The sequence below is a fragment of the Giraffa tippelskirchi genome, chromosome 8, assembly GCF_054371585.1.
Source record: "Giraffa tippelskirchi isolate mGirTip1 chromosome 8, T2T-mGirTip1v1.2.pri, whole genome shotgun sequence".
In the NCBI taxonomy this organism is placed as follows: domain Eukaryota; kingdom Metazoa; phylum Chordata; class Mammalia; order Artiodactyla; family Giraffidae; genus Giraffa; species Giraffa tippelskirchi.
In genome coordinates, this window is record NC_137282.1 from 90,686,591 (window position 1) to 90,713,388 (window position 26,798).

General features: G+C 35.9%; 1 protein-coding gene across 3 annotated transcripts in view; it reads left to right on the plus strand.

The window, feature by feature from the left end:
• Positions 1-26,798, plus strand: part of PARP8 (poly(ADP-ribose) polymerase family member 8) — a 200,278-nt gene that overhangs the window by 100,513 nt on the left and 72,967 nt on the right. For all 3 annotated transcript variants that reach the window (XM_081521336.1, XM_081521337.1, XM_081521335.1), the window contains exons 4-10: positions 1,691-1,728; positions 9,655-9,744; positions 10,299-10,369; positions 11,978-12,055; positions 13,581-13,675; positions 25,652-25,712; positions 26,140-26,230. In XM_081521336.1, the coding sequence (XP_081377462.1) occupies positions 1,691-1,728; positions 9,655-9,744; positions 10,299-10,369; positions 11,978-12,055; positions 13,581-13,675; positions 25,652-25,712; positions 26,140-26,230 (524 nt within the window). The remainder of the gene's footprint in view (positions 1-1,690; positions 1,729-9,654; positions 9,745-10,298; positions 10,370-11,977; positions 12,056-13,580; positions 13,676-25,651; positions 25,713-26,139; positions 26,231-26,798) is intronic.

The following is a 26,798-nucleotide window of genomic DNA, read 5'->3' on the forward strand; positions in this document are numbered from 1 at the left end:
AATTTCTGGTGCTCTTCATTTCTTCCGGGTATTTGAAATTCTAATTATCAGTCAGCCTGGAAAACTTTGTTTGAGATTTCTTATACTTTAAGTCTGCTGAGACATGGGTCCACAATTTTCCTTTATCTGAAACATTCTTCATTGGCCTTCATTTTTTACGGATTTATGGCCTGGATAAAGAATTCTTGGTTCACCGTTGTTACTTCCCCATTCCCCTCCTCCAGCCGCCGACCCTACTCTTTACTTTTCTACCATCCTGTGTCCTCTGTACCTTCTTACAAAAACTTAACATTAATTCTTATTTCCCTGTATGTAATGTGTCTTTTGTTTCTCTTCTGTGAAATTTCTCTCTTTATATTTGTTTCGCAGCAGTTTGACTATGTGTACCTGGAAGTAGACGTCTTTGCCCTTATCCTGTTTGGAGTTTTCTGAGCTTCTTCAATTTACACAGCTATGTCTTTCACCCAAATTTGGAGATTTTCAGCTTTACGTTTCTGCATTATTCTCTCTTTTCATCTTCTAAAGCTCTGATTATATAAAATATTTGCTATTTTGCTAGTGTCGCACAAGACCCTGATTGTTTCTTTGTATTTGTTTCTTCTTGAGATTAGATTTTCCTTCACATCCTTAGCCATACTTATTTACTGTTTTAACATCATTGAGGACTAATCTCAACACGAGTCAAATTTTTCTTGAAGTCGGTTCAAGTTTTTTTATTTGTTAATATGTTAAGTAATTTGGACTGTATTGACTTTGTGAATGATACTTTATATAGGCTCTGTATTCTGTAAGTTTCTTCAAAGACAATTGATAATTTTTGATCTGAACAGGTAGTTATTTTGGCTGAACTTGAACTCAGGTTTGACTTTTCTGTGACAAGTGGCAGCCCCACTGATCCATCCAAACAGCTAATGCTGAATGTGTGCTGTGTATCATGCATATGTGTCTAGCGTAGGTAACTGTGCTGAAAATGCAAATATCAGTGGACCTTAATTTCAAGTGACTTGCAATTTAGTTGATAAAGGAGAATAAACAAAGTATGACAAATCCCCAGGTGTCATGAGATAAGTACATAGAAACAGTGGGGTTACTGAGAATGGAGTTGTTAAAAGTGATTTATGAAACAACCCAATCCTTCTGAGTACAGGAGGTAGTTTATTTACTATATATAGTAATGATGAGAGATTGGCTTATGAATACCTATTCGTTACACTGTCACCATTTTGTTAATTCTTTAAAGGAAAGGACCTGTTTCAAAAAGCACAGCATATTATGAAAAGGCAATATTAAAAATAAATGTTTAAACTTATAAATGTTTAGATCCTCAAGTGCCGTACTACATGGGAGAATACTTCATTTTTGGTAAGAAAAGATGATTTGATAAAACCTACACAAACAATGCACATGATTATAAAGAACTGAATGTCAGACACTGCTGAAATAAAAAGACCTAGCTATACTAAAAAAAGTATCACAAAAGATTTATATTACTATGTCATGTATTTAAAAAATCTGTAAGATTCCTGTGTCAAATATCAAAGATGTTTTCTAATCCATTTTGATTTCTGTTTATACTTGCATCTGTATAAATTAATGAGCAACCTGGGGTTGGTTTTTACTGTGTAAAAGCATCTACCTTAGTAGTAACTTGAGCCTGTCTTTTCTCTTTTTTCCCCCCTTGTTTTAACAGTGTATCCTATTCAGTACATGTATCTGAAGATTACCCAGGTATGTTTTTCTTCTTTTTTTTGCAAATATTTATGCCATGATTCCTTTGAATATTTTTTTCTTCTGGAGATGTGAAATGTATATAAATATATCCAGGGGGAATCACTGGAAGGGGAAGACTTAAAGATATAATTTTGTTGATTGCCTGCTAGGTACATGTCTTACCTTGAGATGCCGTCCAGAATCAAAATAGTATCCCTGTAAAAACTATTCTTTCTTTGAGCCCATATGATAGTGTCAGCCTATGTACTTACCTCATTATGGTTAAAATAAAGGTTCTCTAAACTGGTTTAGTTGTTTGTTGGTTTGGGGAAATCATTTGGTTTTTCATAACTGAAAAATAATAGGTATGAGCAACAGCTAAAATAATAGCTAAAAGTAATAGTAATAGTTGAAAATAACAGGCCATTCTCAATTTCTCTAAGTATATGTGTATGTGATAACACACTCAGTTGTGTCCTAGTCTTTGCAACTCCAAGGACTGTGGCCCTCCAGACTCCTCCATCCGTGGAATTCTCCAGGCAAGAATACTGGAGTGGGTAGCCATTCCCTTTTCTAGGGGATCTTCCTGACCCAGGGATCGATCCTGGGTCTCCCACATTGCAGAGTCTTTACTATCTGAGCCACTAGAGAAGCCCTTCTCTAAGTGTATATAGAATTAAACAATTCTTACAACCACCCTGTGAGATTGTCACCATAGTGTCCCCATTTTACAGATGAGTGATGACAGTGCTATTAAGAGGAAGAGCTGTCATTTGAACCCAACAGTCCAGAGCTCGTGGACCATACCGCTAGGCTGTACTAGGCTTCTTACATATGCACAGCTGTCCTCCCTGTGTGTCCTGAAATAGGGTACTAGGTCCACAAACACTTGTGCATAAAAAATAGAATGTAAGATCACTATAGATTCATTTTTTTTATACATCAAACCAGTGTCTTTTTTTCAAGGCCATGTTCAGTCTTACTTTCTAGACTCACTGTAATCTCACCAGAGCCCAGGATGTGTTTGCCAACATTTAACATAATAATTTGAAGATGTGAAGAAAATTTGTTTATCTTTAGTTCTTTCCTCACAAGTGATATGTATAATTTTATCTCGAGTAAGAGCATGAGCACTGTGGACTTAGTGAAGATTGAATTTGTCTTGATTAGGGCTTCCCGGGTAGCTTGGCTGGTAGAGACTCCTCCTGCAATGCAGGAGACCCCGGTTCAATTCCTGGGTCAGGAAGATCCCCTAAAGAAGGGATAGGCTACCCACTCTAGTATTCTTGGGCTTCCTTGGTGGCTCAGATGGTAAAGAATCCTTCTTCATTGCGGGAAACATGGGTTCGGTCCCTGGGTTGGGAAGGTCTCCTGGAGGGGGCATGGCAACCCACTCCAGTATTCTTGCCTGGAGAATCCCCATGGACAGAGGAGACTGGCGGACCCCAGTCCATGTGGTCGCAAAGAATCGGACACATCTGAGCAACTAAGTACACAGTTTACCCCAAAAAGTATAATGCAGGAATCTATTGTTTATCATACACTATAGAAAAGATTATCAAATTTTATCTGCTTATATTTCATATATATACTTTTTACTCCATTATTCATTCTTAATAAAATCTGATGGTTACCAAACTGACCTATGTGTGTTATAAGTTGAAGTCATAATTCTAATTCCTGTTTAAATCTAGCTATTTTATTCATATACTATGCATTATTGAGATCATAATTTCTGTATAAAATGAGTAGATTGTTGTAATTTTTATTATATGTACTTTGAATATTTTTTAAAAATAATTAGTTAATAATGTGGTGTCAAAATATTGTAAAAACTTATTTCTTTAGCATTTAACCTAAGTATTTCCTGTGGCAATTTGCATTCTGCATTTAACCTTTTTGTAAAATCAAATTTAACATTTTAAAATAATTTTCATAAATCACAAACTCCCTTACAGTTACCTTGCTATGATCTCCATATATTTTAAGTGTAGCATTCTATAAAACTATTGTATAATTTTATAAGGATAGTTATCCATTATTAAATATATACCTATTTTTAATAGTAGTATCAAAAATATTCTAGACAGATATTATTGGAAGAACCAAGACATGAAATACATAAAGAAAAAAAGTTTTTGGATGGTTTTGCAATTAGCCCTCTCCCTTATGATATAATATGCTTTTGATGCTGAATGTTTGCTTAACTATGTTAGGAAAATAAAAGCCCTACTTTTTTATTGTTCAGTTCAGTTCAGTTGCTCAGTCGTGTCTGACTCTTTGCGACCCCATGGACTGTAGCACGCCAGGCCTCCCTGTCCATCACCAACTCCCGGAGTCCACCCAAACCCATGTCCATCGAGTCAGTGATGCCATCCAACCATGTCATCCTCTGTTGTCCCCTTCTCCTCCTGCCTTCAACTTTGTATTGTAAATACAATTATTGTGTGTCTCATCTGAGGTTGCTTCTAGAGATGTCAGCCATGAGAGATGCAGGACTTTTAAGTCAAGGTGATAGAAATAATGCCACAAATCAAAGCCCAATTGAAGACAGTAAGTGAATTATTCTGTAGGGTAGGAAATATGGAAGAAGGCGCCTTTAATTAAGTGAAGCAAATATTTAGCTCCCTCTTGTGGCCACAGGGTATCACTCTGGTTTTTCTCACCATACAAGAGCCCCACTTGGAACTACAGTATACAGAAATTGAAATTGAAAATAAAGTATTGGTTATCATTGGTGCTTTTTTAAAATTGAATTTTCTTCATGAAGCAAGTTAGTAGTGAATTTCCAATATAATTTAATTTATTAAAAAGCAATGTAAATAAAACATGAAGATGGAGAGAGGATTGGTGAATTTGGGGATAAAGCCAAGTATTTTCATATAAATGATTGAATTAATTCTAAATATAGTCTATGTATAGACAGAACAAGTGTTATCATGCCATTTTATACATGAAGAAGTGTGCTGAGAGAGGCTAAATATTCCCCAAGGCTGTGTAGTTTTGTTGGTAACCAAGACTCTAATTCAGTTCTGATTCCTGTCACTTCTGAAGATACTTCTGGAGAAGTAGTAGTAGCAGTATTTTTATGGAGCTTTCTTCAAAGTGAATATTACTATGATAATATTTCCCCCGTTATTAAATTTAATTCTAGTTGTTTGTACTATTAGTTCAGTTAATATGCTTGGTTTTTCATATAAATATATATATATATAATATTATATAAAAATTATATGCTTGTTTTCCTTTCCAGTATTCATACCTGTATTTTTTCTCCTCTTGCACTAGCCAGAACTTCCAGAATAATTTTTAATAATAGATATGAAAGTTGGCAGCTTCCTTCCTTTTCTCAAAATTAGTGAGCTTGCTTCTAGTCGCTTTCAGAAAAACAAGTATCATTCCTTTTCTCATTTACCAAGCTTTTTTTTTTTAAAGAATGAATATTTAGAATTTATCCAATTCTTGTTTGGCATCAAATGAGATATCATATATGGTTTCTCCTTTGAACAAAAGGTGACAAGTTATATTAGCAGATATCTTAATGTTGCTCTATAAGAGTTATGTGTATTTTGTCATATATTCTGTTATTAAAGACTTCAAATTGCTGAAGAGATTAAACTGTTCTTTGGCATTTGATAGAACTTGCTAGCAAATCTGTATGGCCTGGTATCTTTTTAGAGATTGTTCTAGAGCAGTTATATTTTTCTACCATGATTAGTGATCTGTTCTTTTTTTTTCTATTTAGCCATTTTTTAACATGTGTTCCTCCTGAAAGTTCACTATGTTGGAGAAATGTCCAAATTTCTTTTAGCAAAAAGTTTTTTTAATAGTATTCAGCCTTAAATCTTAAAATCTACATCTCTGTGATTATTTCCCCTTCCTTATTTATGTTATTTTATATTTGCTTTTCTTTTCTCCCTTTGTTTTTCTTCCAAAATGTTTGTCTATTTTTTAAATTATTTCAAACAAATATCTCTTTTATGTTGCTTCTGATTTCTAAATTCAGTAATCTTGATAGTACTTTCCTTAATTCTTTCTGATAACGTTCCTCAGGCTTTCCCTCCACTTTTTCTGAATTTATGGTTTAATGATTATCTTATCATTTCAGTTTGAAAATACAGTATGGAATTTTTTTTTATCCTATGAACATGAACATGTATCAGCATAATCTTCCCAATTCAAGATTATGCTGTTTTATTTATTACCTCAGGAGCAGATTTGCTATTTTATAATTTAACTTATTAAGTTACCTGTGCCATCTGTTGAAATTGATTTCATAGTTTGTTTTTGTGAAAATGAAAATCTAGAGGGTCTTTAAGTTTTAAGTTTACATAATGACATGTATATAAATGAAATATATATATTGGCTTTTCAAAACAGTGAAGAAATAGAGCAGCCTTCTGGTATGTGTACTTCTTCATGGAGTTTATACTGTAGACAATTTTCTGTTTTTTAAAGTTAATTGTATTACAAATCAGGCTTCCCAGGTGGCACTAGTGGTAAAGAAACTGCCTGTCAAGCAGGATACCTGGGTTTGATCCCTGGCCAGAAAGATCCCTTGGAGGAGGGCCTGGCAACCCACTCCAGTATTCTTGCCTGGAGAATTCCATGGACAGAGGAGCCTGGTGGGCTACAGTCCATGGGGTCGCAAAGAGTCGGACATGACTGAAGCAGCTTAGCACACATGCATGTATATTACAAATCACAGGTTGTGACTCTGTTGTGACAGACTAGCAGAATTCTTTCTCATGGGGTACCACCTTAAATAGGACGCTTGCCTACTGGAGGGTATGAATTCTCTCATTTCTGTATTTTTTGATATTAAAAAAATAGCAAAGCATTGATGTTTGGATTCGGACAGTTTCACCACTTACTACACTATGTGTAATTACTTTAATTACTTAAATAACTTGGGTGAATTAATTTCTCTGACTCTTGGTTTCCTCATCTTTAAAATAAGGATGATATTGATAAATGAGTGGGTTGGATGGTTTATATGAATATCATATATGGGGGAAATACACAGATTATGTTATAAAACCAATACAGTTATTATCTGTAATTATTTTTATGAAGTTACATAGTAATGAATAATAGAATGATGGCTTAAATTAGAGATAGAATGAAATAGAATAAAAGCAATGGTTTAAAACCCATGTTTTCATAGCTCTCTACTCATCTGTCCTCTGTCCACAGAGTTTCCAGTAATACTTGCATAGTCTGGCAGGGAAGGGGACAGAAAATATTCATATTGGTAACAGCCTTTAACAAGGATCTATATAGATTCTCTACAAAACGTACACGTTAAAGAACCTAACTGTCCCCAAAAGCTTTTAGAAAGAAAAGAAATTGTCAGCCCTAAACTCAAGTGGGAGACTTGCAGAGAAGGAATTTGAGCTTGAAAGCATTCTGTCTGTCACTGACTCATTCTGTTACCTTAAATGCATTGTTTACCCTTTTTGTGTACTATTTTCCTATGTCTAAACAAAGATGATGTATTATTACAGATGTCAAAATAGTTTGAGGAAGATTTAAAAATAGTTAAACAACAACAACAAAAGAAAACACAGAATCTCAAAGCTCCCCCATCAGCAAACCTCTTCATTTTATAACCAAGCAGAATGTGGCTTAGATTTAAAGGGATCAGCAGCTAATTGGTAGCGGAGTCTAGATTTGAAGTGCTTTGTCTGCTCTTAAGTTTCTCTTCTTGACCTGGATATTCCTCTGTGATCCGGCCTGTTGTATTGTAATGGTGATTTAATGGATACTGTTATCCATTAAAACTGAAAACATTTTGGTTTGGGTAAATTAAGCCAAAAGCAGAAATGGGAAGTGTTCTGATGCTTAAATACTAATCAAAATGCAAACCAGTGGAAAATCTCTTAAAAAATGTTATGTTGAATGCATAATCCTGCCTTTTAGCATTATGCAACATTTATTTATCAAATTATGTTTCCTTGAATCACACCTCACTGCCTTCCAGTGTCAACACTTGACGTAAGCCATTTGATCCTCTAAATTGAATTATTTACTTCCTTGTTTTCTTAAACAGAAAATTCTAATCTATTTGCCTCTTAATGCTTTAGCAGAAACCGCCTCATACCGTGACACCAAGATATTCCATGATACTGTGTCCACTTCATAGATTTTTCTGGATCTTCCCTTCTAGTTGGTGGTTAGCTGTTGCTTCTGTTGTTTTAATGCTCTTTTTCTTCACAAGTTTGCTTCAAGGAATCCATTGTGCATGGGGAAAGCCTAACTAAATTGACTCCATACAAATAACTTTGAATCAGTGAGGTTCTGAATGAGGGTTAAGAAATTTAAAAACTGGGTTTAAGAGCAGCTTTTGACCCTCACTTGAACGTGTGAGATTACTGATAGAAGAGACTCCAGATAAGCAGTTAAAGTTTCATCTAATATGACAAGACAGTAATTAAAAGTTATATAAAATCTGTTTCTAAATCTGGGGTCTCACTAGATAAACACAGAAATCTCATACCCTCCTAGATGCTAGTTGAAAAAGAAGGCAAAATTTGTAATTAGAACAAAGTAATGAGGCAAACCTACTTGGTTTCAAGTCCAACCCACCCCCATCACCTTTCACCTTCCTCACTTAAAGCCTTATAACTTTGAGAGTCTTTTGTGGCTACGCTGTGAATACATATAACTTTCACTTACTCACTCCTCAAGGCCTAAAAAAAGTACAGATGTATCTTCGGAAATAATGGCTTAGCTTGGTAGCTCTCACTGCACTGACACAATATTATGAAAACTTGGCTCACGATCTTTTATCATGTATTCAGTAAATCATCTGAACACTTATTTCTCCTAGCAGAAATTGATGCAGGCTTCTATTACTTGTTGGATGTATTTTATACTTTCATTTTATATATATGTTTACATTTTTATACATCATTAGCATATTTTAGGACCATTATTTAAAAATCAGTGAAATCTTTGTTAAATAGTTGTGTCACAGTTGCCCTGTAATCATCAGTGAGCAAAAAATATAGCAGCTGTGTATTATGTTACAATATGTGTGTGCTGTGCTCATTCGTGAGTGACTCTTTGTGACCCCTTGGACTGTAGCCTGCCAGATTCCTCCTGGAATTTTCCAGGCAAGAATACTGGAGTGGTTTGCCATTTCTTCCTCTAGGGGATCTTCCCGACTCAGGGATCGAACCTGCGACTCTTATGTCTCCTACCCAGCAGGCAGATTCTTTACCACTGTGCCACCCAGGAAGCCCCAGATATTATCACGTGCTGTGCTGTGCTTAGTCGCTCAGTCATCTCCAACTCTTTGCGACTCCATAGACTATAGCCTGCCAGGCTCCACTCTCCATGGGGATTCTCCAGGCAAGAATACGGGAGTGGGTTGCCATGCCCTCCTCCAGGGGATCTTCCCAACCCCAGGATAGAACCCAAGTCTTCCACATTCCAGGCAGATTCTTTACCATCTGAGCCACCAGGGAATTCCGAGAATACTGGAGGAGGTATCCTTTCTTTTCTCCAGGGGATCGTCCCCACTCAGAAATCGAACCGGGGTCTCCTGCATTGCAGGCAGATTCTTCACTAGCTGAGCTACCAGAGAAGCCCAGATATTACCACAGACATACCAATATTGCAAACGATGTTCTTCCGTGAGTTGAGGCAACCAGTTACTTCCAAATGATCCATTACTGCATGAGATGTTAGAGATGTGTTTGAATATTCTCTATCCAAAGTCTATACTTCTCCAGGACATGCAAGCATCTTTAAAGAAAACATTTATAATTAATTTGCACATAAACCTGTAATTTCCTTCATTTTTTTTCCAGATTAAATCAGAACAGTAGTGTGTACCTCATGAGTGTTGGAAGTGATGTAACTATTCCTTAATTGTTTTTAATAAAGGTTGTACTTTTTCAAGTTACTATGCCTTTAGTTGTCTATATTTCTTTGCAGATAATACATATGTGTCAAGTTCAGAAAATGATGAAGATGTATTAGTTACTACAGAGCCAATTCCAGTAATTTTTCATCGACTAGCAACAGGTAATGGGAATACACTATTTTCTTAAGTTCCTAGTTAATATTTTGTTGATTGTAGGTAGCTTTGTTTTTTGTTTTTTTTTAACCCATATAATATTTATCTTTGGAATCTATAAACCTGGTTCTCCGTGCAAATTTTCTATTTAGCATCACTAGTTTGTTTCTCAACAGTTTTTTAAATGCATAAATTAGTACTTTAAAAAAGTCTCGTTTAAATACATTATGTTGATATTTACTTTTGTGAAAATATTTTCATGCATAACAATACTGCTAGACAAACTGAATGTTTAAAAAACATAACACAACATAGATTCCATGAAATATATAGTGAGAGCTGAAGGAATTTGTACTGTGGCCACTTTAGTTCGACCACATTTTTATGGCAATGAAAAATCAGAATAGTTTGTATATAATTCTCTAACATAAGATAATTTGAAAATATTTCTTAATTCTCTTGCAAAAAGGAGTCATCTTTGGGTGTTTTTATACTGAAACTTATAAATGTTTGGTAAATAGTATACTGAAAACTAAAATGATCCTTTAATTATAAATTTCAGAATTAAGAAAGACAAATGACATTAACTGTTGCTTATCCATAAAATCCAAATTACAGAAGGAAAATGGCGAGGTATGTAAATTACATTTTATGTTTTATTATATTTCTTCAAAACTGTATAGATGTATTTGAAATTATTTGTGGTTAATACCATCATTATTTAGATTAAGATTGCATGTAGTGAATGAAGTTCATGCTTAGGGCTTAGGGATTTATGTATGGGATCACAAGATATTGTCCTAAAATTAACTACCTTTAAAGTAATAGAACATCTGATTTAAATCTAAATAAAGTGTGTACAAAACCTAACTTATTTTCTGTATTTTCATCTAATAATGTAGTTGACTGAAGAGCACTTATGTAACATAGTTAGGATAACTGTATGTGGTATACATAATTTTGATGAGACCTTTAAAATTTTACCTATAAAAGATGGTCTTTCTAGTTAAAGGAGCACAGCGCTTGGGTATAATCTTACTATTTTTGGCCAGTGTTAAAAGAACAACAGCACCTTTAGGAAATTTACTTCAATCTGTAAATAAATACTGGGACATTAAACAAACAAAATGATGGTGGGACCAACAATTCTTTGGTTTTAAAACTATACACTGGGACCTCCCTGGTGGTCCATTGGTTAAGACTTTGCCTCCCAATGTTGGGGACATGCCTTGTGGCCATTAAAAACAACAGCAACATAAAAACAGCAGAAGCAATATTGTAACAAATTTCATAAGGATTTTGAAAACAGTCCACATCAAAAAAGAAAAAAAAGCATCAAGTAATCTTATAAAAAAACAAAAACTGCGCACTGAATGCCACCCTGCTTTCCTCCTAGTGTTATACCATTCATTCTGCACTTTAGCAGCCAAAGTGAGCACCACTCATACAGCATTATCATTGCTAAAACCAAAAACTATGTTTTATAAAACCCAAATTCCCTTTTCCAGGTTTTTTTGTTTGTTTTCTTTAATAATTTGAAATTTGGTCTAGAAATCAAGTTAATAGATTCCTGTGTCTAAATGCAGCTACATTTCTCTTAATTATTTTAACGGGGCCCGAGACAGGAATAGTTACTTTAGATGAATTTTTGTCATTTGTACTTTAGACACATAACAGATACGGTTCACTTAATTAGAAACTCCTACGTCAAGTGTATTTAATTAAACATACTTTTGAAAATTGAAATTTAAAGCAAATAATTTCTACACACTGAAAGTTACCTTTGTAATGTATTTGTATTTATATGCATAATTTGATTTTTATATTATTAGATTCAAAGTGCCCTTTCTTTCATACCATTATGTGGAGTTGGCAGTGGAAGTGAGAACAGTCTGGGATAAATAATGCTGAAGAATTTTTTAGTAAAAAATTGAATCAGTATGAGCTTGTCAGATGTTTTATCAGAACAAAACCAAAGTTGTAATTGATTAACATAGTTTTTTATATGTATCAAATATTAAATTATAAAACTCAAGACCAGGTACATAGAGCTTAATGCACCCACCACAAAACTATTTTACTACTTTTCAGTTTTAGTTTATATTGCACCAAGAATGGTTTTATTTAAAATCCATGTCGTATACACAAGACCTACCGTTTATGTCCATTTGTTAACTTTTTTTCAGAAGGAGGAAAACTAGTTTGACCATTAAAATTATCTTCTTACTCTATTATTTTAAGGAGTCAAGACAGAATAGCACAGTGGAAGAAGATTCTGAAGGAGATAATGATTCAGAAGAATTTTATTATGGAGGACAGGTAAGCACGTGAGGATTTCCAAACATCCACTCTCAAAGGTAGAAATAGCCATCCATGCTCTAGTGGAAATATATGCTTGTAATCTGAAAGACCTGTGTGTTCTGCAGGGCTCTGTAACGAACAAGGAAATTCATATAATTTATCTGTCGCTCATTCTGTATATAGTTTCAGAAATTAAGGTTGCTTTTGCAATTCTTTGACTGTAATCATTTATGTACATTGAAGTCATCTGCCTTCATTACAGATATTTTGCAGACAGCATCTTATTATGCTTTTAACTTTCACATTTATCAAGCATATTGTGCTCAGTCAATATTTTGAAATGGTGACACTAATAAAAGCATGGATTGTTAGTTTTCAATGGAAGGTGATTAACCTTTATAAAAATTGATGGGCCCTTATTATCGAGCATCTTCATTATATGCCTGGAAAATCCCATTGACAGAGGAGCCTGGTAGGCTGCAGTCCATGGGGTCACTGAGAGACTTCACTTTCACGTTTCACTTTCACGCATTGGAGAAGGAAATGACAACCCACTCCAGTGTTCTTGCCTGGAGAATCCCAGGGACGGGGGATCCTGATGGGCTGCCGTCTATGGGGTCGCACAGAGTCGGACACGACTGAAGCGACTTAGCAGCAGCAGCAGTCATTATTTGTATTTACTGTCTTCCTTCTCCTTCTATAGGAATGTAAAGTGTCGATCAATTGTTACAAAGAAACATTATAAATTATATACATGGAAATGGCACTACTGCATATGCATGCATTATACAAAATAATTCATTATATTTTTCTAGGATAATATTGACGGTTTAAACTGAGCAGTTGATTTTAGGATATGGCTGTATAAGGTGTCTTGTTCTATTTTTGTAAACTTGATCAAATATGCTTTGTAATTTGCATAGAATAATGGAAAGGTAATTTGTTAAAGAGATGCTTTAAAGCCAAAGTTGTTGTTATTATGTAAAGAATGCAAATTGATTTATTCATTTGGAATCAAAAATTAGTAATTTGTCTATCAAGCATATAGACAAAGCAGTAGAGGTATGGGTGGACATGAACAAAACTAGAATTCTTCTCTCCAGGAATGCCTTACTAGAAATGGGTATTTTTCCTAAGATTCTTTAACCAGATAACACTTTAACAGTATTTAAATTAATTCTTCTAGTTTTGATTTTTGTTTACACCACTAATTCTTACAGAGGGGAAGTAAATGCTCTTTTTTCAGTCTAGAAGTTTTTCCAGATTATCTGCCATTTACTTCACTCATTTTAACAGTGGCATTGTCTTCGTATCAAAGTAGTCAGATAATTACTTTTTAAGCATAGTGAATTATACCAGATGTATGTGAACCTAAAAACTTTAGTGAATATCCTGCTGAATTATCTATATATTTTTTTATGAAGGTAACAGAGAAAATGCCCATGGCAGAACGACAGGGTGACCTATCCAGGAGATTATATGTATTTTGCTTTTTCTGTTTCTCTTCACCCTAAGTCACTCCTAAATGATTCCTTTTTATCAGGTGAACTATGACGGGGAGCTGCACAAACACCCCCAGCTTGAAGCTGACTTGTCGGCAGTGAGAGAGATATATGGGCCACATGCAGTTTCTCTCAGGTAGATAAATACCTTTGGTGATTACAACTTAAAATTATTTGCAAAGTCACTGGGATTTTCTGTTGGAATTATTTAAGTGGAAATTTTCTCGGGCTCAATTATGTTTGAAAGTATATGTGAGAGTCTGTTATGTTTCTGCTTAAATAAAATGGCATAATTATGGCTATGATTTTTTTATCGTACATGTAATTTAAGATTACATTCATTTCATTAAAAAAATTAGTTATTTTGTAGAGTTAGTTTGATAAAATAGCAGTCTTAAGTGGCATCATTATCAATTCCTGTAATAGATTTGGTCAGCTGGGCCCACACTGTCATCATAAATCAAAGACATACCTGTGTGAACAATAAAAGTAAATAATGCATAACCGCTGGTATCCAGTCACATTGTGAGAAGTAAAGTGTTGAAAGTGAAGGTGTTAGTGCTCAATTGTGTCTGACTCTGCAATCCCATGGACTATAGCCCGCCAGGATCCTCTGCCCATAGAATTCTCCAGGCAAGAATACTGGAGTGGGTAACCATTCCCTTCTCCAGGGGATCTTCCCGACTCAGGAAATGAACCTGGGTCTCCTGCATTGCAGGCAGATTCTTTACCATCTGAGCCACGAAGTAAGCCCTTGTGGTAAGTAATCTGGTCTCTAAAAAAAGGAAAGGAAAAAAAGACATAACTTTGTGCAGTGTATGTTTGAATGGTAATGTATTTTTTGTTGCAGTTACTTAATAGATTATTTGGTGATAAATTTCCAGACCAATTTTTATTACTTTAATCATTCAGAAGACCCAACCATCCCTATTTAGTCTTTCTTTTCTCTCTTTAAGAAAAACTCTTTTTTGCCATCATGCTTGTTTCCTCCCACCAGTCAGATCTGATTATTTAGATTTTTGTTTTCCTAAAGAGTGGTCTCCAAGTCTCCAGATCCTTCTTACAGCCTGATCTCAGTTCCAGCCTCATCCACCCAAACCAGGATTGTTCCTGTTCTCCAAATATGCTGTTTCCCCTTGACTTTGACCATTTGCCCAACTAGTGCTTCCCTCTCAAACCCTGTTGCTGTCTTTATTCAAGCCCCAGTCCGAAGGTCCGGAGAAAGCAGTGGCAACCAACTCCAGTACTCTTGCCTGGAAAATCCCATGGACGGAGGAGCCTGGTAGACTGCAGTCCATGGGGTCGCTAAGAGTCGGACACGACTGAATGACTTCACTTTCACTTTTCACTTTCATGCATTGGGGAAGGAAATGGCAACCCACTCCAGTGTTCTTGCCTGGAGAATCCCAGGGACGGGGAAGCCTGGTGGGCTGCCATCTATGGGGTCGCACAGAGTTGCACACGACTGAAGCGACTTAGCAGCAGCAGCAGTCCAAAGGTCAGCTTTTCTTTGAGCCTTCCTCGAAGCTCCAGTGCAGGCTGGTTATTCTGCCCTCTGCCCTCCTATCACATTTGTCTCTTACCTCATTTGTTATTCTCTTCTTGTCTTCTCATTATTGGTTTACTTCTCCCCCTCTAGACTCTTAATTCTGTGCACTTTTTTGTTGTTTGTGTACTTTGTTTTGGTTTGATTTTTGATCCTGCTTTATAGCACAGGGCATGTATGAAATACAGGCTGGAGGCTTCTTGATTGTTTTCAGTGGAGCACCCATTAAAAATGTTCATATTATCTGGCTATGTTCTTTTCAGTGGACATATCCATATTTTGAGAAAGCAAACAAATACTTTTAGTGGTTGGGAAGTATAACACAGCTGTAAGTTATTACTGCTATCTTTCATTTTACCTCCAGAAACAGAAACTCATAACCACCTTCAGCCTAAATAAGCTGGGGTTGTATACCCCAGACGGGATTCCCCAGGTGGCGCTCGTGGTACAGAATCCGCCTGCCAGTGCAGGAGATGTTAAATGACGTGGGTTTGATCCCTGGGTCGGGAAGATCCCCTGGAGGAGGGCATGGCAACCCACTTCAGTATACTTGCCTGGAGGATCCCATGGACAGAAGAGCATGGCAGGCTATGGTCCATAGCGTCGCACAGAATCAGACACATGCTGTATATGTGACATCATAACATGTATACCCAGGCCTTCTCTCCCTCTCATGGAGGAATATTAGGCTGCAGTTGAGTGAGAGAGATAGGGATTATACTTGCAAAAAGCAAATCTTTGCAATTTTCAAAGTTTTAGCAAATTAGCTGTGATTATTTCACAGTTGATCTATGCTACGGCTAGAGGATAAGGAATATGGAGATTCAATAAGTATTATAGAGTGAATAAATGAAGAGAGCAATAGGGATTATCAATAAATTGTTCAGGGATTCCCTGGTGGTTAAGACTCCACACTTTCACTGCTGAGGGCCCGCGTTCGAACCCTGGTCAGGGAACTAAGAGCCCACAAGCCACCTAAAAAAAGAAATCAATAGTCCGAAACAATGACTGATTTTTTTTTTTCTCTTTAGTTGAACTTTGCTTGAAATCTTTAAACTTTAATCACAGAAACTTAACCCTCTCCTCCATATACAAAAAAAGTCTGTATATGGTTAATCACGGGTGCTTTACCACTAGCACCACCTGGGAAGTCAATCACTCAACACAGCATAGAATTTAACCACTTTTCATCTAAAGTGTGTATCTTTGTTGAGAGAATCACTTTACCACACATTTTGATTGCTTTTAAAATTACAGTTTTGGTTTTTTTTTTAAAAAACACATATTTCCTGCTATTTTTGGTAAAGAATCTGCCTGCAGTGTAGGAGATGCAGATTTGATCCCTGGGTTGGGACGATCCCCTGGAGAAGGAAAGGTCAACCCACTCCAGTATTCTTGTCTGGGAAATCCCATGGATGGACAGAAGAGCCTGGCTGGCTACAGTCCATGGGGTCACAAAGAGTTGGACTTAGCGACTGAGTGTCACACACACACCATGATATCTAGGCCTCAAATATACCATTATTTATGTGTGAATATTTTTTAGTTTCTTTGGCAAGCATTTACTAAGTACTTATTTCTATTAGTACTTTGCATTATTAATAAAATAGTGATAATTTATGGACTGTTGAAATTAGATTACTATATGGAATTTCATTCAAGTGAAGTATCTAAAGTCATAAGTGGTTTTGATTGTTTTCCCCTTGCCTCTTTCACTTGTAAGTTTTGATCCAATTTAGATCTTAATGAATGCAAGTCATGTTCTTGTCTGCTCTAGATTTTCTCCAACTACAGAAGATGTTTCCAGAATAAATAAGCTCCCAGAGGCCCCATGATATAAGTGAATCACAGCAGGACTAGTTTGATTTACTTAAAATAAATAAGAATGTATCTACTGTCTGGTCTAAAATACCGTGGCTTGGACACATGGGAGAAGGAGTAGTTAGGCCTAAGGTCTTGGAGTCATCCTCTTCGCAAAGTTCTAAGTCTATTGAAAACAGACTGTTCTAATTAGCTGTTCTTTTACTTAATTGAGGTTTATAAGAACTTAATGGAGTTTGAAGAGCAAAAGTACCTCAATATGCATAATAGGCTATTTGGTATCTTTTTTTTTATGTGACATCTAATGAGAAAGGCGGCTAACCACATCTAAGCTCTCTGTAAGAGATGAAAATAACAGAGATTACCTCAATTGAGGCAAAACCCTTTTAAAGTAGGTGAAGGAGGCTTTAACAAAAATGACTGATGATAAATTTATTACTTAAGCAGGTAATTTTAGTTCTACTTGGCCAAATCATTCTAAAACAGCATTCTGGTTGTTGACCCATACTTGTAAACATTGATGACAATTTTAATTCATAGGCTCTTATAAAGGAAATGAGTTAGGTCTCTGGGGGAACACGATCAACCCTCTAATCAGTGTGAATGTATTTCGTCTTGAATCATGCAACAAAATGAGGTTCGTTTATGTTTTCATTATAAATTTTCTCCTATAATCAGTATTCGTAAAAACCTGATAAGTGTCATTGAAAACAATTTGAGATTAATATTTTTAGAAAGTAGGGAATTACAAGTCACAAAATTCTCAATTGCTCAGGAATGAAATGATGCTGATAATTTGCTTATGATGTTTGGAAGTTTTACCCCAAATAAAATATCCTGTGCTTCATGGCCATCATCATCCGTTTAAAAAATTGAAGGCATCTGAGTAATATTCTAACCTTTTGATTGTGCTGCTAAGTCACTTCAGTCGTGTCCGACTCTGTGCGACCCCACAGACGGCAGCCCACCAGGCTCCCCCGTCCCTGGGATTCTCAAGGCAAGAACACTGGAGTGGGTTGTCATTTCCTTCTCCATTGCATGAAAGGGAAAAGTGAAAGTGAAGTCGCTCAGTCGTGTCCGACCCTTAGCGAACCCATGGACTGCAGCCTACCAGGCTCCCCTGTCCGTAGGATTTTCCAGGCAAGAGTACTGGAGTGGGGTGCCATTTCCTTCTCCGCCTTTTGATTGTGACTAATGCTTAAAGTAGGTTGGAAGATTACAAGATTGTGACTATTCTGCATTTTGATCATTTTTTTGTGGTTTGATGATTGTGTGTTTGCAATGAATGAATAATTTTGGAGTTGATGTTTTGGAGGACAGGGCATGCAGAAGATGTTTTTAAGTTTTGAGGAAGCTATACTACTATATGCAAGCCCACCACCCAAACATATATCTCTTAGAAGAGAGAGAAAGAAAATAAAAGGAAAGAAAAAGCCACATAAATCAGAGTGGTCCACTGTAAATGTCTCTGTATTTCCATAAATAGTGGGTTAGTAAAACAGCTTAACAAATCTGGCTCTCCTCTTCTGGAAGATGGCAGGATTGCATTTCTCTAGTTCTTATAACATCAGCAGTGGACATGCAACCTAGTGTTGGCCAGTGAAATATGAACCAAAGTGCTAGTGTGTGAGTTCCCATATCTTCAGGACTCTACCACTCTCTGGGCCCCTTGGCAACTACAGTGAATAGTGTTCTCTCTCTTCTGATTCCACAGTAAGCAGGTAGTGTGAGTGAGATATAAATCGTTTCTGCGTGTTAAACCAGTGAGTGCTTGAGGAGGTTGGTTACTACAGTATAACTTACCCTGCACTGAAGCATGTCATTCGTCAACAGATCTTGGGTTGGATGTTTGTCAAGTCCTCTGCAGCACATTGATTCTCCTGCTTCTGCGCTGAGGCGAAAACAGTCTGACTCTGAACACCAGGGCAAAGTGATGGCAGGAGGCACACAGAAGAAAGAAACAAAAGGGAGACTCTCTCAAAAGCACTGGCATAAAATCTAGATACAAGCTTCAGAATGTCAGATCCCCGACAGTCACCTCTGCTTCCAACACCTATGCTTTCCTCTAGCAAAACCAGGGATTTTTAAATGGGGGGCAGAGTTTTAGCAACTGTTTACACTGTACTTCTTCTACACTCTTAGTTTAGATGGGTTTCCTTCCTTACCCAGATCTAATTTTTAAATTCGTCTCAGTCTATTGTCCTTTAGAGAAATACATAGCTACCGTGAATACAGTCTTGTAAAAATGCCAAGATTTCTTCCCAACTACTGAGTTTGAATAATCTTGGCCCATTCACAAGCATCTCTCCCACACTGAGCACGGAACACACACTGAGTAGGCATGCAGAGACAGACACGCAAGCTGTTGAGTTTCAGATGTCAGGAGGAGGTGTATATTTCTTCGCAGAATGTATTTCTTCTCAAAATATAACTGTCCAATTATTGAAAGCAGTAAGTAAATAGCAATAGAAGTTTATTTCTCAAAAACTTGTGGTAGAGTTTCATGTATGTGTATTATACCTGTGAATTGCTCGACAGTTGGTAAGAGAAAGCTATATTTTTTATAACCATAACAGTTATAATTTTGATCAGATAGTATTATAAAACATCACAACAGTATAATAAACAAGCTGTGGTTTTATAGAGAAAGGAGGACCAACATAGACGGTCAAGTATTTAATATATTGTAAGTGCATATGTGGTGTCGTTAATGAGGATGTTATCTTAATAAGTTCCATTAAAAAATGGGAGAATGAATTGCTAAGAGTTCTAACGCATAGTGCCCTCAAAAATGCCTGTTTATAGAAAGCATATATTTCATACATATGTTCTTTATACATATGAACTAGATCACATGTAAATATTCAAAATCAAATGGCTGGATTTCAAGATCTGTCTATTCAAAGACTTCACTCAGATGTCTGGAAAGAAATTTGTGGAGCGTTCTTCTCAAGACCTCAGTCCCTAAGTGAAACTACATCAGATCATTTGTGTCACTTCCCTTCTCTTAAAAAAGTATTCAAGTTCAATTTGATGTGATCTTTTCACAATGAATAAATGCAGGCAGGGTACAGAATTATTTTGGATTATTATAAACCCAACACAGCATTCAGTATACAATCAGATATCAGGCTTCACATTTCAAGTTGCATTCATATTTCAAGCATTTGCCTTGATTCTGCATTTGCTGTTCATGAGATTGGGGCTACTGAAAGATATTCAGATACAGAAGCAATCCTGAGACTGGGTAGTTGCATCTGGGCAGACTGTAATCCTGCTTTGTAATCTCACAGTGGGAAATGTGAAATGAATGGCATTATAAAAAAGGGCATCACAACAGAAATTGGTTTGCATACACACAATGTTGTTGTGAGTTCTTTGAAATGTGGCATAAAAACAAAAGGTAAAACTATTTACAGATCTACACCTGCAGAATCCAGTTAATTGCAAACCTTTAATGCCTCTGCTTCCTTAAAATTCTGTACTCCTGCTCTGCTATGGTGAAAGACATCACTTGTAACACTTTCGTTCCTGTTTTTTGGACAGAAATTGATAGTAGTAGAAATTAAAGATACTTTTAACTAAAAAAAAGTGAAAGAAAGTGAAAGTGAGTCTTTCGGTCGTGTCCAACTCTTTGTGATCCCATGGACTCTAGCCTGCCAGGTTCCTCGGTTCATGGGATTCTCCAGTCAAGAATACTGGAGTGGGTTGCCATGCCCTTCTCAAGGGGATCTTCCCAACCCAGGGATCAAACCCAGGACACCCACACTGTAGGTTGATTATTTACCATTTGAACTACCCAGGAAGCTCTTTAACTAAAACAAAAGTGTTGAAACAAGTTATATAAAGAATTCTCTAAAATTCACATATTAAAGGTTTTATAAAGAGCATATGTCACATTCTAATCATAACTCTATGATTTATTCTGTTGAAGTGGTCTAGAAATCTTTTATGAAGAAAACAGCTGGGGTAAGGTTTGTACTGACTGTTGTTATCTCTGCTGCCTTTTTCTCTGCTTTTAAATATACCAAAGTTGTGCCATAATAAGTAAATCCACAGTTATTCTCCCCTCTGAAATTGGCAAAGATGGGAGAAAAAAATGCCTGGTGATGATGAGGATGTGGGAAATGGTCACTGTGAGAATCTGGCTGGTGTGATTACAAGTTGTTTTAACTTTTTAAAAATAGTAACTAAACAGTATATATTTGGATTACCAAATATAGTTATGCTATTTATTTCAATTATTAATTCTAGAATTTATCTCTGAGAAGACAGCTGCACGTAGACTTCTATCCAGAGGGCCATTTATCAATATTAATAGTGTAGAAAAATTGAGAGCACCCTAATGTTGTATTATATAATTTTATTCATATGAATTTATAGATTTAAATTTATGGTTTTAAAGAATATTCCACAAGGTAAAAAAAAAGTACTCATTATAGAAAAAGTGGAAGAGCAGGAAAAAGACTTTTACATGCCTATTATCCTTAATAATATGTATTATAAGTTCAGTTCAGTTGCTCAGTCATGTCCGACTCTTTGCGACCCCATGAATCGCAGCACGCCAGGCCTCCCTGTCCATCACCAACTCCCGGAGTTTACCCAAACTCATGTCCATCCAGCCATCTCATCCTCTGTCGTCCCGTTCTCCTCCTGCCCCCAATCCTTCCCAGCATCAGGATCTTTTCCAGTGAGTCACCTCTTCGCATGAGGTGCCCAACATATTGGAGTTTCAGCTTCAACATCAGTCCTTCCAGTGAACACCCAGGACTGATCTCCTTTAGGATGGACTAGTTGGATCTCCTTGCAGTCCAAGGGACTCTCAAGAGTCTTCTCCAACACCACAGTTTAAAAGCATCAATTCTTCTGCACTCAGCTTTCTTTACAGTCCAACTCTCACATCCATACATGACTACCGGAAAAACCATAGCCTTGACTAGACGGACCTTTGTTGGCAAAGTAATGTCTCTGCTTTTTAATATGCTATGTAGGTTGGTCATAACTTTCCTTCCAAGGAGTAAGCATCTTTTAGTTTCATGGCTGCAATCACCATCTGCAGTGATTTTGGAGCCCCCAAAAATAAAGTCTGACACTGTTTCCACTGTATCCCCATCTATTTGCCATGAAGTGATAGGACTGGATGCCATGATCTTAGTTTTCTGAATGTTGAGCTTTAAGCCAACTTTTTCCCTCTTCTCTCTCACTTTCATCAAGAGGCTTTTTAGTTCTTCACTTTCTGCTATAAGGGTGGTGTCATCCGCGTATCCGAGGTTATTGATATTTCTCCCGGCAATCTTGATTCCAGCTTGTGTTTCTTCCAGCCCAGCATTTCTCATGATGTTCTCTGCATATAAGTTAAATAAGCAAGGTGACAATATACTGCCTTGATGTACTCCTTTTCCTATTTGGAACCAGTCTGTTGTTTCACATCCAGTTCTAACTGTTGCTTCCTGACCTGCATACAGGTTTCTCAAGAGACAGGTCAGGTGGTCTGGTATTCCCATCTCTTTCAGAATTTTCCACAGTTTATTGTGATCCACACAGTCAAAGGCTTTGGCATAGTCAATAAAGCAGAAATAGATGTTTTTCTGGAACTCTCTTGCTTTTTCAGTGATCCAGCAGATGTTGGCAATTTGATCTCTGGTTCCTCTGCCTTTTCTAAAACCAGCTTGAACATCTGGAAGTTCACGGTTCACGTATTGCTGAAGCCTGGCTTGGAGAATTTTGAGCATTACTTTACTAGCGTGTGAGATGAGTGCAATTGTGTAGTAGTTTGAGCATTCTTTGGCATTGCCTTTCTTTGGGATTGGAATGAAAACTGACCTTTTCTAGCCCTGTGGCCACTGGTGAGTTTTCCAGATTTGCTGACATATTGAGTGCAGCACTTTCACAGCATCATCTTTCAGGATTTGAAATAGCTCAACTGGAATTCCATCACCTCCACTAGCTCTGTATTATAATGATATATTAATATATGAAAGAGACTGGAAGGAATGTAAAGAAAAACTATCGTGTCTGAGTGGTACTAAATTTTATTACAAGTTATTTATTGTCTGTTTTTCTCTTTCTCACATTTTTATATGAGTCTATATTGCCATTGTAATCAGAAAAAGTAGATTTTTTTAGAAAATACTTGAGCTTTTTTAATAAAATAAATGTTATCCGTAGCCTGTATGTAATATACGAGTCCTCTTCCTACTTTTTTGATTTTCCTATTTCTATTTTATTTAAAAAAATGTGTTTTGCTCTCCATAATGTTTTGGTACTCTACTTGCTTAGTGAACAGTATATATTTGGAACATTTCCCTCGTGATACTAAATATTTTTATATCAACATTTTTAGTAATGGATAATTTTAAAAAATTATACCATCATGCCATAGTTTAAGTATTTCCTTATTATTCAATATTCTTTTTTTTCCTAATTTCTACTTTGTACATATTTGTTATAATTTTATGGGAATGGTTGTATTCAACGTCTCTTTCCCTCCCCAAAATGTCATTTGAACATCATTAGTGATCTCTCCTCATCATTGTATTTAATGGTTCCCTTTTGACGTGTCTGACTTTGGATTTGACTTCTTATATTTATGAATAGTATGCTGACGTCCAGGGTCAGCAAATTATGACCAGTGGGCTGTGGGATCTGTTTTGAACAGTTCATGGTGTTTGCTTTTCTTAAAGGGTTGTAAAAAAAAAACAGCTCCAAAATAAAGAGAAATATGCGAAAGAGACCATGTGGCCTCTAAAAACTAAAAGGTTTACTATTTTGACCTTTACAGGATAAGTTTTCTGAACCCTGAACTAGACTCATAAAAGCCATGGTTTTTGTGCTTGATCCTTATTCTTGTCTTAGTTTTTGTATAATTTCATAACTAAATTGGTGTATGTTTATATCTAAATTTGCATATCATGCCTAAATTTGCACAAGGTTATAAAAATTTTTATCCTTTGTGATTAACACAAATGTTTTGAAGCATGCAATTAAATAATTAACTCCTATGTGAATAATTTATCCATTTTCTTCTTTATGTAACCTTTAGAAATGACCATGAAAAAATAGAAAGTGTAAATTCATAAATAATGAAAATGTGCTCAGTGTTTTGATATATTTTTACGGAGAGAATGGAGAAAACATAGAGGCTGAGTTATTAGTTTCTAACATGCTGCATTTTTTGATCATTGATATAAAAAAGTAAAAGGACCCTCTACATTCCTTTATTCTTCAAATTACATAAAGCTATTTAATCATTATAAAAGTGCATTCTCTGAACCCTATAAAAGTGCCATAGTTTTGTACTACATTAGCATTATTTGAATGTTATCGTACACGGAACTGTTCACTGAGTACTTACTATGTGCCAGATACTGAACTTGACAGTTTTGAGACTGAATGTGAATTCTGTGTCTGAATTTCCACCAACTTTGTTGCCCTGTGGCAACTTGTTCCACTTTCCTGAACCTCAGTTTCCTCATTTGTGAATGAGGATAATTATATTATCGCTGTCAGAAGCTTATGATGAGGACTTAGTGAGGTCATCCATCATTGTTTGACCTGGTTTCCAACACAAAGTGATAGTTTATTGAATAAAGAGCTAAGCACCTGCATAAATATTTAAATAAGATGCATATATTCAAATCCTGGCTCTGCTACAAAGTGATAATGGGTGAGTTACTTTATTACTCTGAGCCTCAGTTAATAGACGTATAAATTGGGAATGGTAATAGTACCCTGATGGCTCAGTGGTAAAGAACTCACCTGCCAGTGCAGGAGACACGGTTTTGATCCCTCGGTTGGGAAGATTCTCTGGAGGAAGAGATGGCAACCCACTCCAGTATTCTTGCCTGGGAAATCCCATGGACAGAGAAGCCTAGTGGGCTACAGTCCATGGCGTTGCAAAAGAGTCAGACACGATTTAGTGACTAAACAACAAGTAGTACCTATTGTACGTTATGATCACATGTATGTAAAATCCTTAGAATGCTTTCTGGCAGGTAAGTGCTCAATAAATATTGGCCATTAATTTTTACAATTTCTGTTACCATCATAGTTTTTCCCTTACTATAAGTAGCAGTGGTAACTTCAGAATTTTATAAAAATATGAAAAATAGAGATGTGTGTGTATGGAGAATACAAAAACTACTGTTTTATGCCCTTTAGTCATCTTAAAAAACATGCCTGTTTGTGTGGAATATACTGTTGTTACTATTTGGATACATCAGACATGTAAAACTGCCTATCGAAACATCAGTGACATTTAAGTGGCAGAACACCTGGATAAGTTTCAGAACCACTGATGTTCTAACATGGCAGGAAAATTTATGGGCATATTATTATGGCAATCAGTGATCCCTCCACCCCTTCCTCATGTCAGAGACTCCTTTCTTGCACTTAGAGGCAGCTCTGAATCTTCAGAGAGCACTGTGAACACCAAGTGATCACATAAGAAGATCATTCAATTTGTTAAATAGAACCGGCGGTATTTGAAACTATGAACCAAATAACTCTTGAGTTCATGTACGTATTTGCCTGTACATAAGATGGAAAGGTATGTATATGGTATAAAGAGGTCACACGAGACCACAGTCCAACTAAACTGAGTTAGTTAATTTATGTCCACAGTCATTTCTGAACTATCTGTGGGCATCAGGGATGAGAATTCATGACTAAATCTGAATTTAAAATAACCTAGAACACAATGTCTTTTAAAGAAAAGGAAACAATAATGTTAATCTTTGCTTTCAGGGAATATGGAGCCATTGATGATGTAGATATTGATCTGCATATTGATGTTAGCTTTCTTGATGTAAGTATCGACTTATATGATTGCTACATTTAAAAAATATTTTTATTCTTGGAAGAAATTTAATTTTAGTTTCTCTTATAATACTATTAGAAACATAATGACTTTGTTAAAGTGATTTATGAAGAAATGCTACGACTGGTTGAAAAAGCAGAGATTTTGCATATGTTTTCTTCCATCAGTTCTTTTAATATTTTCTGAAAATTATGGGTTTGTATCAGTAGTATAGTATGTCCTTATTTGTTAAGTTTTCACTTGAATTTTCAAATGAAGGCAAAAATTAAAAGTACTTTGACTTTTATTTCACAGACCTGTAAGTCTTTGAGATAATTTGTAGGCCTTAATGATAAGCACTTCTTATATTTTTTATTTTGGAAAAAAGTCAAGAACTCTAAAAGATGACTAATTCATCTTTCAAATATTTGCACAGGAGGAGATTGCTGTGGCATGGGAAGTGATTCGAACAGAACCTATAATTGTCCGATTACACTGTTCTCTTACACAGTATTTGAATGGCCCAGGTTAGTTTCATTTTCCTATTATTTTGCATATTCATCAGTTGTGCACTGTGCATGAAGTACAATATGGTTCATTTGGTAATTCTGAACATAATTGAGACTATCTTGATAATGCTTTTTAAATATACTTGCATCCTAACAGAGGTGCTGTATCACCAACATAACTTATGTAAACAGAAACATACAACATTTAGTTTTATAGTTTTCAGAAGCTGATGAGTTGCTGTGAAAGAAAAACAATAAAACCTAAAAGAGAATTGTGCATATAATAAACACTCAGTAACTATACTTAGAGTTGCCCTTAGGTTTAATTTTTTTGTGTTTCTGAACCTGATATTTAATTTTAATTTATCTTTGATTACTAATGAATTTAGCCTAAGTGTAACATATTTCTTTTTTGAAAATGAAGTATTAATAATATTTTTGTTTTCCAATACCTGAAGGGATGATTTTGATGTATCTGAAGGAAGAGTTATTCATAACAAAGGACCCTGTTATCAATCTTGCCAAGACTTACTGGATTTAAATGTAATTTATATGTATTATGGGACTTCCCTGGTAGCTCAACTGC